This window comes from Gallinula chloropus (assembly GCF_964237585.1).
Source record: "Gallinula chloropus genome assembly, chromosome: 3".
In the NCBI taxonomy this organism is placed as follows: domain Eukaryota; kingdom Metazoa; phylum Chordata; class Aves; order Gruiformes; family Rallidae; genus Gallinula; species Gallinula chloropus.
Window position 1 is genome coordinate 6,525,070 of NC_140087.1, and position 14,162 is coordinate 6,539,231.

The window sequence follows — 14,162 nt, forward strand, 5'->3', positions numbered from 1 at the left end:
TGGACCTCCAGATCCCACTATATTGATGAGACGTAAAATCCCACTGAGGGAAAATGTACCAGGGTCCTGACTGTGCTGCTGTACAAAGCCTGTTTCCAGCAGTAACCTCAGATGAAACAGGCTCTATGCTACACATACAGACCTGAATGGAGAAGAGGTTCTTAGCAGTCACCATCAGAGCTCTAAAGGCACAAAACATGCAAAGAGAAGCTTGAAAGCAATCTAAATATGCAAACCACCATTAAATGACACACAAAACAGAGAAAGAATATTCAATCAGTTTTTCAATTTAAAGCCACCTAGACAAAACTTAGTGTTTAGCAGCTCAATACGAGGAGACAAAAATTAAACGTATTTGACTATGCTTCATCCTAACAGACAGAAGTCACTTCAAAACGATTCAAAGCAATGATTTGGGGCCAAGAGGAGCCACATCAAATGTGTATACTTCTTGGAAGAAATTGAAAAATCAAAAAGTGAAGCTTTTTGTCTCAGAAAAAATATGGATAAATCCAGACAACTCCGACTTACTTGAAAAAGAAGTCTATACAAAATATTTGAAATGTGTAATTAAAATTATAATACTTTCTGTAACACCTGAGATTTCTAAGAGCAATAATAAGTTTAGCCAGCCATACCTTAATATCAGAGACATTATTAGGTACAAAAAAGAAAATGCCCTTTTGCATGAGAATTAAGCAGCTTGCTTAAGGTCACAGAATCAGCCAGACACAACCATTAACGGTAACCAAGTTGTTACAATCAGTCTCTTGCATAAATTAGTAAATTGACCTTCCCAGACATGAAAAATCACAATCTCTTCCGTCACTGATTTATTTTTTACATTTGATAAAACTGAATTAACAGTATGTGCTATTCATGAGTGTCATCTATGGACACAGATTTGATACAGATGCTCCTAATATTCTTTCTTCCCCTTATATTACATCTATATGAATCACTGCCTGGGTACGCACCATCTGTCCTTTGTTGTCTGTTGCCAGAATGGGCCACTTCAGAAGGGAAAAAAAATAAAAATCAGTGTCAGAATTTCCCAAACAATGTAAATTCTGAAATTCAGGCAGCACAGCTACTTAGGGACTGGGATTAAATCACTTTTTCTCTCCTCACGATCCAAAATAGTTTGCTCTTATTGCATCCTTCAATATAAGAGATTTTTTCCAGAACCTCTGTAGTTCTTCTGGTCCTTTTTTTCACTGCCTTTCTAGTGTGCTGACACCTGGAAATTACAGACCCCAGACCTCAACGCAATTATTCCTCTTGTATTCTCGCAATCGATCTGTACAAAAGTAGCAACATCTAATTGTACCTTCTGGTTAGTGTCCTGTTTGTAGATCAAAGAATCCCATTTGCCCCATGACCTCAGGCTTGCACTGGCAGTTCATGGCGAGTTGGTTATTTATCATACCTCATTAGCATGGATCTCTATTGGCAAGTGAGACACATTGCTCTGAAATATGGATCTCTTCTTGTAATTCTCTGTTCCACCTTTTTCTGTCATTTCCTAATTCTAATATTTTTCTCCGTATCTTTGTTGAGAACTACAGATTTAGCAGTGTTATTTTGTAGTTTTCCTCTTTGATATTTCTGTCTGGCTATGAAGAATGCAGGCAAAGCTGAAAAGAAAAAAGGAGTAAAAAGATAAAGTACTCAAGAGAGAGTACCAAAGACTCTTTAAAAGATGAATGCACAGGCTGTTAATCAGAAAACCAAATGTGTCTGTCCTGGTTTTGGCTGGGAAAGAGTTAATTTTCTTTCTAGTAGAGAGTATGGTGTCATGTTTTGGATTTAGGGTGAGAACAATGTTGATGACACACTGATGTTTTGGGAGGCTATGTTTACATTAAGTCAAGAACTATTCAGCATCTCATACTACCCTGCCAGGGAGAAGGCTGATGGTGCATGAAAGCTGGGAGGGGACACCACCAGGACAGCTGACCCAAACTGGACAAAGGGAAATTCCATACCATATTGTCATGTTTAGTTTATAACTCGGGGGAAGCTGGCTGGGAGTTTAGACTACTGCTTGGAAACTGAGGACATCGTGGTCTGCAAGTTGTGCTGGACATCACTTGTTTTTTATATTCTTTTTTACTGTTATCCTCCTTTTCTGTCACACTATGCTGCCTTTTTCTCAACCTACAAGTTTTATCTTTTTTCTCACCAATCCTCTCCCCCATCCTATGGTTGGGGGGGGCAGGAGGGGAGCGGAAAGAGAGGAGCAAACAGCTGTGTGATTGTTTTACCTGCCCGATGGGTTCAACTACAACAGAGTCCAGCCACATTAATATATATATATATATATATATATTCTCACAAGGCCAGAGCCAAGGCACATTAAATTGTTGAAGAGGGTTGCTATTCTCAGGAGTTGCGCAGGACGATGGAAGCAGAAGAAGAGAGCAGTCAAATCCAAGCTAAAGGATGTGCTAAATTCAGCTGTGAATTCCTTCTGGCAGGGACCGTTGTTCCATACCCATCAGTTCATGGGTCCGTAAGGACGGCCTGCGGAGGCCGTGTGGGGTAGCAATGGAAGAGAGCGGCCAGCTCAGGTGAATGCCTTCCCCTTCACCCTGCCAGGTCACCCCACGAACTGTGAGTGCCCTGCTGTTTCCTCCCCCAAAACCTGAAGAAATTGTGGGGTCAAACGCTTAAAAATGAAGTAGTAGATCAGCTAAGATGCTACTATCCCCTACCAACTACTACTGGGAGGAAACAGCGCTTTCCCTGACGTGAACCAGTAAGTACCCAGAGGTCTGTGGCACCTCACCCATAGCACCGGCCTGTAGCAGTCCTAGCGACCCGACAGAGATGGGGAGCTCAGCCTTAGCCCCCCCCGCCCGCATTTTCAGGGCTCTGCATGAGCAAAAAGGTTCAGGCGGTTGGGGTACGCGCCCCCAAGCCCCGCCACAGAGGGGCAACCCTCCTAAAAGCTGTACCCTCCCTTCCTCCGTCCTGCCCGAGACGGCGGAAGGGGCTCTGCCCGCCTCCGGCCGCAGAAGGAGCAGCCAGCAGCCCCTCACCGCCAGCAGCCCCTCACCGCCCGCAGCCCCTCACTCCCCAGCTTCAGGCCGAGGACGCAGGAAGCGAAGGGGTGGGTGTCAGCGCGCGCCCGCCGCGGGAAGGGAGGCGGCGCGCGGCCCCTCGAGGCCGGCGCGCGCCCCAGCCCCCGCTCCGCTCGCTCGCCGGCTGGGTGGCGCGCGCGGCCCCAGCTGCCGCGAAGGCGGGGAGGCCGCGGGGCGGGTGAGCGGGAGGGCGGGGCCGGCGAGTGACGCGGGGCTGCGTGGCGTAAACAGCCCGGCGGCGGCAGCCCGGCAACCGGCCGCGGCTGCTCCATCGCCGCTGCTGTCCGGCCTGGGGCTGCCCGGGGGGCTGGACCGGGCCGGTCTTTTGGCCCGGTGCCGGGCGGAACGAAGGGGGAGAGAGGCGAGGCGGGCGCCCCTTCTTGCAGCGGTTCGGAAGGGGGTGACGCCGCAGCCCGGCGCGGCTGGTGGGGACGGCGGCATTAGGAAGCTCTCGAGGCCGGTCCCGGGGCCGGAGGAGTCGCCCCGGGCAGCGGTTCGCGGCCGCGGCGCCCTCGGCGCGGCTCCTCTGTAGGGCCGGTGCTAGCGGAGCCTGAGCAGCGGCGGGGACCGGGCGGTGAAGATGGCGACCCCGGGGATGGGCTGGCAGCAGCCGCAGCACAGCTACGGCGGCGGCTCCGCGTCCGGCGCGGGAAAACTCGGCTCCGCTTCAGCCCAGTCGGGGCTGGGCGTCGAGCACAGCCCGGACCTGCATTTCAAAATGAGCAAGAAGATTGCCCAGCTCACCAAGGTGAGGGAGCGTCGTCCCCGCCGGGCAGCGGGAGGCGCGCCGGCTCCTCCGACGCCTTTTATTTCATCCCCTTTTGTTTCCCTTCGCTTCTGACCGTCACCCAGGCAGAGGTGCGGCTGAAGAGCGGCTGTCCCCCCTCGCCGATGGAGATTCGGCCGGGTTCGTATCGCGGAGGCCGGGCCCGGAGCGGCCGCCTTGCCCCGGGGGCAGCGTCGGTCCCGAGGGGGCCGGAGCGCGGCGTGCCGGGGTCCGGCGGGGAAAGCTCCGGCAGCCCGGGAACAGCGGCTGTCAGGCAGGAGCCGTTAACGGAAACTGCCGCAGTACCGGCTGCCCGTTAGTCGTGCTTAATCCCGTCTAGCGCGGCCAGGTGCGCGGGAGGCGATCCCCCGTTGCTGAGCTGGTACTTGCCCCTTCTCTCCGAGCTCTAAGCCGTTCTCTGAAGTCTTTTTAAACCGATGGAGTCGAGTGGTTGGTTGCGTGCCTTTGGCTGAAGAGTGCTGTGGCTTGAGGTGCCTGCTGGCCTCTTAAAACGCCTTCGGTGGTGAGGGCAAACCGAGTGAGAGAGCATCCCTGGGCTTGTATTGCTGATTGAACCCTTTTCGTTGCATCTTCCCCGGTATGGAATACACAACGTGTCTTCCTCCAACCTACAAGGTGTTTTAAAAGACCTTTTTTTTGTTAAGGCTGGTAGGCCCCGTGTTCCAGGTGTGATTACAGCTCGGATTTACCTAGAATGCTTAATAATAATACTTAACAATACGCTTTGGTGTTGTAATCTCTCTTATCTGGTTCTCCAGCCCTAGGTGAATGGCATTGTTTGGGAAATAAAAGGCAGATTATCTTTTTATTATTATTATTATTATTATTTTTAAAGAGAGAGCAGAAAAAATAATTTGTCAAGAATTAACATAGCGACAAGATGTAAAGGTGACGTAAAAGCACTGTGAGAACTGCCGGTGCTCTCCAAATATATGCTAAAATGGATGAAGGTGACATTTCCTTGCAAGTAAGAATGAAGAGGCTGAAGGCTGCTGGCAGTCTCACAGTGGGGAGACAGTTTGTATTCGTGCACAGCTGCTGCGCTGTTGGTTGTTTAAAAATAGTATTTAGCATGGCATACTGTGTGCACCTTAACTGATGACTGAGAGGTGTTTTATCTATCTCCGAATTCAGAGTTAGAAATAAAATAGTAGTTTGATGAGGAGGAATGTAGAATTAAAATAAGCTGTAGGTACTTACTCCACGTAAGTACAAATATTACTAAAGACTCTTCCTTTCTGAAAGCTGCAAAAAACACCTGGAGACCATAAATGTATTGTAGTCTTTATTGTAGCGTTGTACTGTATTAAGGCCTAGTGCATATGCAAATTAATACTTCCAAAGAGTAATTTGTATTTCTGTGTGCATCCATGACCTTTGTTGTATTTCCCTTCCTGTCTCTAGGAATTTACCCAGCGGTGTAGAGTTGACTTCAGAAATGGTTCTACTTCTGTTGTGAAGTTATTTGTGTATACCCATGAGTTTCACTGGACACGTGCCCTGTGCTTCCTCAGTTACTGTGTGCCAGATATCTTGAGGTGGATGCAAGTTAAATATGGTGTTAAGTGTGTGGTGATGGAGTGTTTTGAACTTGTGTATTGGAAATAAGTGAAAACAAGTACTGATGTGATGATTTCCCCCCCCTCCCTCCCCATAAGTTGTGGCGGGTTTTTTTATGATCTGTAGTACAGTTGTTCTAAAATTCTAGAAATTGAGTATGTCTGTCATGCCAAAGCCTTCAGAGTAGTCCAGATAAAAGCTGTGAATTGTCTTCTGCTCATATATTTAAATTTACTCTGTGCTTGTACAAGGACCTTACACGTGAATTAGACTTCTTAAGGACTGGAGTCTTGTATTTGTTTCCCAGTGACTTGCACTCTGGTAACATTTTAGTTTGTGTTGTGCTCTCAAGTTTTAGGGAGAAAACTTGGAAAATCATCTGGCCTTTGTACTGACTGAGCGTCTGGAGTGAAGAATGGCTTTTTAAAATGTAAAACAGGATGTGTAATGAAAAATATCTATTGCAACGATAAAAAGTATTCCATAGCATTGACTTATGGAGGCAGAGGTGCAAATTTTGATGGTTGTGTAATTAGAGGGCCTGAGTCCTGTGTTACTTGACCTTTCAGAAAGGGAGGCTTAAAAGAATTATGGAAAGTTCTAGGTGAAGTATAATCTCCACTTTCTAACCTGCTCTAGAATCTGAAGCCTGATTTGATAAATGGCTGCACAATGTAATCCTTGAGGAAAGGACTTGAGCTATACAAGCTTTGTCAAATGTGTACAGAATTCTTCCTCAGTAATCTAGAAACTTAAGACTATCACCTCTTAATTGTGCTTCTCAAGTTGTTTAATGTCTATATACAAGATACTTCTCACATACCTTCCAATTCTTTTTTTTTTCCCCATTTATTTTTGTCTTCTAAGCCTGCCCTGAAGATACATTAAATCTCTCAGTGGATTTAGAGCTGAAGTTACACACTCTACCAGGTCAAACAAACCCACCAATATAATGTAGTAAAAGGAAATCTAAATATGCACGGGGTGCTGCCAGAGGGATGCACATCGCTACGTTACCCAGACGGTTTCTGTCTTCTGACAAAAGAAATGTGACTCAGTATTTTATTTTTCCTATCCTTCTGCACTTTGTATTACAAGCCATGAGTAGCAGCGGAAGAAAATGCTTTCTGCACAGAAGATGCAGGTCACTTAGGAAGTAAATGTAAAATCCCAAAATTAGGATTCCTCTGTTATATTTTCACGTTGCTTAGAGACAATATGATGTTTCAGTCAAAACAATACAGGAACACAAAGAAAAAGGTGAAATTTGTTTAATAACTAGGTCTAATCAGTAATTCAGAGCAAGGCTAAATAAGATGTAATTCCATTTCACTAAGCACAGTGCTTCTGAAGTGCTTAACTATATTCTTATTTTTGTTGTGAGGGGAAGGCTTACTTGGTTTTACTTTAATATGATTAATTCACAGGCGAAAGTAAAACAAGTAGTTAGGAATGCAGCTTAAAAATGATATGATACTCCATGTCATGTTTAAAGGCTGCTAAATTGTAAGAGAAGCAATTTTAGGTCTTTCTCTTTAGTATAAGCTCCTTTATTTTGGGGCATTTTGAAAGATCTATGTACTAGTTTGGGGATAAAGTAGCATCTGACATAAAGATTAAAACCAGCAAGAAATAAACTACGATTATGAGATTGCATATATGTGCTTGTACTACTGCGTGCTGGAGTGCTAATGCAGTGCTGAATTATGCCTACTGCAGATGAAAATATGCACATATATATATATTTAATTAGTTTGCATAAGACAACTGTGATAGGAAACAAAAGGCAAGTTGCTGCTGTACTTAGATCAGTAGGGGGGAATGGGATTAGTTTTAACAGTTGCCAGAAGAGCACAAGTCTGAGTGGTTTTGTTTTGGGGTTGGTGTCTTTTTTTTCTTCTCTTGTGTTTTGTGCTGTAGTTGGCAGCTTGAGCATTTGTGATTAAGAAATCCATATCCTAAATGTGCCTGCAAAGCCTGTTGTGCAGGCTTTGTGACATCAACATAAATCTTTGACTTTTATGGAATAACTGCGTGATCCGTGCTGGGATTATGCAATGAGAATCTTCAGCATTGACTTGGTTGCGTGGTATTAGTTGCAGAAATGTTACATTAACTGGAAAGAGAGTCTGTAAATGCTGTGCAGATGGTATGTACCCTACAGTGGTAGCTTCTACTTATTTTATACAAAGAAAAAAACTGTATAGTACTCCAACGTTTTCCCTTGGCACATGCTTAGAGCTGGACAGTTCAGGTTTAAAACTCAGCTTGTTCAAAGGCTAAGGCAACATCAAAGTTAACCAAGAGGCACTGGACTTCAGTAGACAAGAAACTAGTGTCTGAGACTTCTGGGACTGTGGTTCTGTTCACAACAAGTGGGTGGCAGAGTTGTGTAAATCTGAGGAACTGCTTTTCCTAAAAAAAAAAAACCCAAAACCAAACGTAACAACCCCCCCCTACACACGTTAAATTTCTCCTTTGTTTTCCTTTCTATCTTCCTGCATTAGAGAAGTACTTGGAGAATAGATATTAATGTAGTAGTCAGCCCAGTGAGTTACTTTGGGATGTAGATAATAAACTTTTATTCAAATAATAAAGAACAAATTTGGTGTGCTTTAAATCAAATGGTCATGCTGCTTATTGTGACTTTTTTTCTGCTGGGGTGGTTAAAGGTCTTCCTCAGCTGTCAAAAAATGCAAGGCTAGGGAAGTTGAGAGCTATAAAGTTTAACTTCTATTAATGATTCATAACAAAATGTTTCCAGTGGAGGTTTGTTAGGTTTTGTTTGGAAGTATTTTGCCTCAGGAAACAAAACAGCAACCTCATGCAGAAGGTTCATTGTGCATAGGTTTATAAGAAAACTTAAAAGAGCAGCCCTTAAAATTAGGGAAGAAATGAGAATCTCAAAAAGCTGGTAGAACTGTTTTGATATAAGCTGTCACCATGTAGTGGCTGATGCCATTCATTAACAGTTTTGTGAAAACTTGGGCTTTAGCTTTTGAAGCAACCTTATGGCATCCCTTCAGCGTGTGTTAACATTGGCAGCAGGCCAGTATTTGCCAACAGTTCTAGGATTGCATGAAAAGAACTGAAATTTTGAGGCGGGTGTGACTTGACTACATATTTGAATGTCAAAACTCTTGCGTATGCTTCAGGCTGGTAACGGGGGAATAAATGTTATGGGCTTTTATTGCATAAAAATAGTTTTCAAGGACTAGCAGATACGAAAATGGAATATTAAATATTCAATTCGTTTACATTTCTCTGGAGATATTTAATTTTGGTCTGCGTTAATTATTCCAAAGATAGCTGAAGTAAGCCCTCCAAGAAGGGAGGGACTGAAGATAGAACTGAGAAAGTGAGAGAGATAATATTTCTGAAGCAGGTTTCTTAATATTTTTCTTGTTTAATCATGCTACTCTAGTCTTTCCATCTTCCCTTGTGATTCCGTTCCAAGCGCTGTGTTGTTTGTATCCTCATTCTGCAGTACTTAGGGTCTCAGGAAGGGATATTCACTGAAGTTTTCTATTACCCATCAAAGTATAAGGCCAGGATGAGAGTGGGTAAAAACAGCATTTCTTTAATAACATCTGGTCTAGTTCAGAAAAAGTAAGTAGGGCTTTCAAAATCTTTAGACCTTAAATAAAATCATCAGTTACTGTCTTTATCTCAGTATTTGCTAGTTGAAGCACTTAAAGTGCTTTAAAACAGCTGTGGCTTCTAATTTAGACCTGAAGAGGTCTTTCTTACCTTCCATGCTTTGTTGGACAAAAATGAGAGAATTTGGTGTTTTAGTTAATGTTCTTTGTCTCTGCAAGAAGAAAATAGGGATTTTTTTTTTTTTTTATGAGGTTGACAGTCCTGGTACGAAGTCTGGGAACTCCTATTTAATGAGTAAATTAATCTGATACTTTGAAGACCTCAGTTCCAGATAACTCAAATGGTTCTCCCATTCATTATCATTGCACTCCTATAAGGTGAGACTACAGGGGTGCTACGTGGACCTGACATTAGTGTATTTTGGAGCTCAGTGTTGTGATATGTGTAAATTAGGTCAATGACTTTACAGTCTTTTGTCACAAGACATCAAGCAGAAATAGGACCAGAATGAAATATTTTTCATATAAACAAATGCAATTAAATTCCTTTCTTCTCCACCTGCGTAGTGTTAATGGCTGAGAAGTAACTCGAAGGAGTTCTGAGGCCAGTGACAGCTTAATGTTCTCAAGATATTTTCTTCATGTATGTGTAATTGAAAGTGTGATGTTGAAAATCTGAGTGATCGCACATTCACATAAGCTCCTAGTCTAAAATGCCTCTTTAATATTCTGATGCATACTAATCTCTGAGGTTCTGGGTTTGGGCTTTTTGTATTGGTGGGGTTTTTCCCTTCACGTTTTGCAAACACCCAAAAGAATAATGAAAATTAAGAGACAAATAAAGGGAGAGGATGAGTACGCTGTGGCACTTGGGGACAGTGGGACACCTTTAAGGGAGTGAAATACCTTCCTGATGAGGAAAGGCTGAGAGAGCTGGGCCTGTTTAACTTGGAGGAGACTGAGGGGTGGCATTATTCATGTTTATAAATATGTAAAGGGTGAGCGTCAGGGGGGTGAAGCCAGGCTCTTCTCAGTGCTGGGCAGCGATAGGACAAGGGGCAACGGGTGCAAGCTGGAGCATAGGAAGTTCCATGTGAGTATAAGGAGAAACTTTTTGACTGTGAGGGTGACGGAGCACTGAACAGGCTGGCCAGAGAGGCTGTGGAGTCTCCTTCTCTGGAGACATTCAAAACCTGCCTGGATGCATTCCTGTGCAATTTGGTCAAGGTGATCCTGCTCTGGCAGTGGGGTTGGACTAGATCTTTTGAGGTCCCTTCCAACTCCTAACTTTCTGTGATTCTTTGACGTGGTTTAGTGGTGGACTTGACAGTGTTAGATTTACAGTTGGACTTGATGGTCTTAAGGGTCTTTTCAACCTAAATGATTCTACAAGTATCTTCTATGCTCTTTTTACTTGTGATAACTAAATAATAATAGTTATCCAGGAAGCTGGAAAAGTGTTAGATGTTACCTCTCTGATAGGTACTTCAGCTGTTAAATCTGATACATCAGTACATTAAGGATATTTAAAGAAAACCTGAAAGATGAGGATTTTAGCACAAAGATAAGTGTTATCAGCACGTTAAAACTTAAACTAAAGAAGAATGAACATGCAGGCATAAGTGAATCCTGATATGACAACATCCATAAAGCTTAAAATGTGTTTACTTCTAGCTTCTTTTTACATACAATAGAAATCCTATGAAAAACTTAAAAAATATTTTAAATTTAGTTGGATTTTATGGGTATGTTATGCTGCTGCCATTACAGTTTTCAGATAAGTATGGCATTATGAAGGAAGGCTTTTGCTATAACCTTGATTTAGATGAAATCAAGAAAGTGCCTGTTCAGAGTTAAGAGCACAATACTGAAATGCTTTCCTCCGGATGCAAAAGTTGTAAACAGGAGAGTTGTTTATGTGTATTTGAAAAAGAAAATCAATGGTTGAACTCCATGTAGTTGTACAAGGTACTTAGAGATTCATTTCTTTGTACACTTGTAAATTAGCATGGACATAGCACTTTGAAGTACTCAATCTCGCAAGGGCTTCTGGTTTGTCAAGTCTTACAAAAATGTATCAGCAGAAGACAGTTGTGGTGGTCTGTTGGGGTTTGGGGGTTTTTTGGTTTGTTTTTTTGTCTTTTTTTTAACATCTGGAATACCATGAAAGTGCAAAGAAGTTGTTTCAAAATGAGGAGCCTTACCACTTACTTAGGAGAAGTCAGATTGCAATTTGTTGTTAGTTGCAGTGGATCTGATTTCTTCCAACACTGTAAAACTGAATTCCCTAACATCCATTGTTCAGATATTCCTGTATCATCAAGCAACATACTGGTCATGTGCACTTTATTTTTTAATATCTAGAAGTACAATTAGATGTATGCTGTATTTAACATGTGTAGAAGTTTTATTTGTCATAAGTTATTGTATTGTGACAGTAACTTCTGGCCTTAAGTAGCATTTAACCACTAAAATTCTTTCAATATCATTCTCTAAACTCAGGCTTTGACTTTTGTTAAGACAAGTAATTTTGTCAGCGATACTACTGTTTCCCCACCCCACTAAATCTCCATTGACAATTTTACTCTGCTGTTAGCTGTGAGGAGAATGGGGTGGGGGGCATTGCCTTAAATAGTCTCTCTCTGTTTCTTATTGTTTGCATGCTTTCTGCTATATAAATCTGGCCAATCTCAACATAACATCATGACTTCAGATGTGTGTCTGCTGGCTGATGCAAGTTTGGCAGTAGTTAAGCAAATGTCTATGTAGTCTTCTAATGACTGATGTTGCACCAATAACCAAAGGCATTGCATTCCAAAAATAAGCAGAAGAGAAAAAACCAGTCTAAAGCCATTCAACGTCTTGTCCTGCTTAATCCATATCACCTGGTTTTGTTTCCTTGGTCAGGCTTTTATAACTGTGTCTAGAAGACTGTAAGGAAGAACAACCTTTTGCTGAGGTTGTCACTTGGTTAGGCTCAAAATGACAGCCTTTTAAAAATAGCTACTGTTAAAAAGTTCATGAAGTCCTTCTTGTGCAAGATGCTCCCATTAAAGCAAATACAACCTTTTAGCTAAAAGGCGTATGAGGCGGTTATAAGCAATACTTGAATTCTGGTCTTATTTTCATGCCATTAATTCCATCTTTCCAGCCAGTTTCCTAAAATTTTGTTTCTAGAAACCAAATGTCTAATTTGTTTAGAAAATGGGTGTCCTGTAATCCAGAGATTTTTTTTTTTTTTAAATCGAACAATGCTTTTACTCACAACATTACTGAAAGCTGTAACTTTTAGTAGCAGGAGTCTGACGCTGCCTTTTCAGATCTAGCATTTTGCAGTATGCATGCTGATGTGTTTGGATAGGTTGTACTAAAATGTATTTCAGTGAACTCCTATGACTGTCTTTTGTCCTTTTAGAATCTGAGTAATGAAAACAGTGGCAAATTACTTCCGTAATAAAGATGAGGGAAAGGTACTTAAATAATTTTAAAAATTAATCTGCTCTGTGTAAGTATAGTTTTCACACTTTAAAAAATGTTTTATTTGTAGCTGGTTGTAATAAGTAATTAAGAATACGTTTTGAAACACCTTGAAAAATCTGCGTATGCCTGTCTTCCCAACAGTAACCTGTATTGCCAATGTAAGTAATGTATACTAGTTAAACTATGTATTTTAAAAAAAGACTTTTTGTGTTGTGCCATGGAGTGATAAAACTTCACTGGAAAATTCTTATCCATTATTTTGGTTAGGTTGTTCACTAGTTTCCTTATATTTCATTATAGTGTTAACGTACAGTTCTACTAAGTTCTTAATGTCCTTAAAATCAGTCAGGTTTGGTTGGGGTTTTTTTTTGTGGTTTGGGTTTTTCCCCCCCCCCTCCCTTTTTGAAAGCATGTGGTTGCTTTATGCTGAGGTACAGTTTGCAATAATATGTTCTGAGACAGACTGGGCTTTGACATGAAGATCAGTTGGCGTTCTTTGAGCTGGTTTGGAACACTCTGTGGCCATTCTCTTAACTCTGAAGATTCTTGTCTTTATTTTGATGCTCTGCTTCATGCTTTGCTTGTCCCCTTTCAAACTACAGCGTAGGCCATTCACCACGTTGTGTAGCAGGTATGGTCTGCCTTAACTCAAAATACGTAACGCAGGGGCTGTACTTTCTTGTCATTGACGTTTGGTCAGGCACTGCTATATAAAATATCCTTGCACCTCCTGTACAAGTGAAGAGCCTGAAGCAAGTTCAGCTTCTGTTGATTTTTATTATTTTCTGTAGCTGTGGAGTTTATACTCCAGAATAAGGTGTATTCCAAATCCCAGACTGTGTTCTCGGGCGTAGCTGTTTGTAGAATATGTTCGGGGTTTTTTTAATAGCAATTCATTTTTGTTTGTTTCTTATGAGCCTATCATCCCTCTTGCCAAGAAAAACAAGGTTCCTCCTTTCAGGAAAGTGTTAGTTTGGCGAAGATGGAGACAGAAGTACTGCGACCTCTCACTGTAAATTAGATAATGCTTCTGAATGTGGCTATATGAAATTCTGGTAAATGTGGCCTCTGAAATAAAACCTGATTGAAGTCATAACTGACATGACTTATTTGGCCCCAGATGTGCTACTCATTCCTGAGCCTCTTACGTTCTCATGGATAGAAAAGGGAATTACTAGAAAGAAGCGTAAAAAGACCTGATTGTTCGCCAGAGAATAGAGAGCAGCCTCGCGTTTACCCACCTTTGATAAAAGAACGCGGTCCGTATTGCGGTGAAGTCTGAGGCTGTACGGGCTGTCCTTGGAAGCCTTGGGAAGCGGAGCCTGGTCTGACGCGTTGGCTGCCGGGTGCCGCTCCCGTCGCGGGGTGCCCGCGGCGGCGGGGCCGGGCTGGCGCCCGTCGCTCTCCGCGGTGCTGAACGGGGGGACGCGGCGCTCGGTGCGCGCCCGTCGCTCTCCCTTGTGCTGGGCTCTGGCCGTGCGCCTGTCGCTCTCCGTGCCGCGGGACGAAGGGCCGCCGCGGAGTTGTAACAGCCAACTAAGCTTTCCTTAATGCCATGCGGAGCAGTACGCTTCCCTGCTAGCAAGATCCCTTTGGAGACCCAGCTTAGGTAACTGCAATTGTCCAGTCCTTCTCAGCAGTCATTGTGGG

The 14,162-nt window shown here is 42.9% G+C and overlaps 1 protein-coding gene across 1 annotated transcript in view; it reads left to right on the plus strand.

Annotated features, from left to right (window-relative positions):
- Window positions 1–3,666: 3,666 nt before the first annotated feature.
- FAM184A (family with sequence similarity 184 member A) overlaps window positions 3,667–14,162 on the plus strand; it is a gene marked incomplete at both ends in the record, with an annotated part of 70,591 nt that continues 60,095 nt past the window's right edge. Inside the window, one exon of the mRNA XM_084261991.1 lies at window positions 3,667–3,834. Within this exon, the coding sequence (XP_084118117.1) occupies window positions 3,667–3,834 (168 nt within the window). The remainder of the gene's footprint in view (window positions 3,835–14,162) is intronic.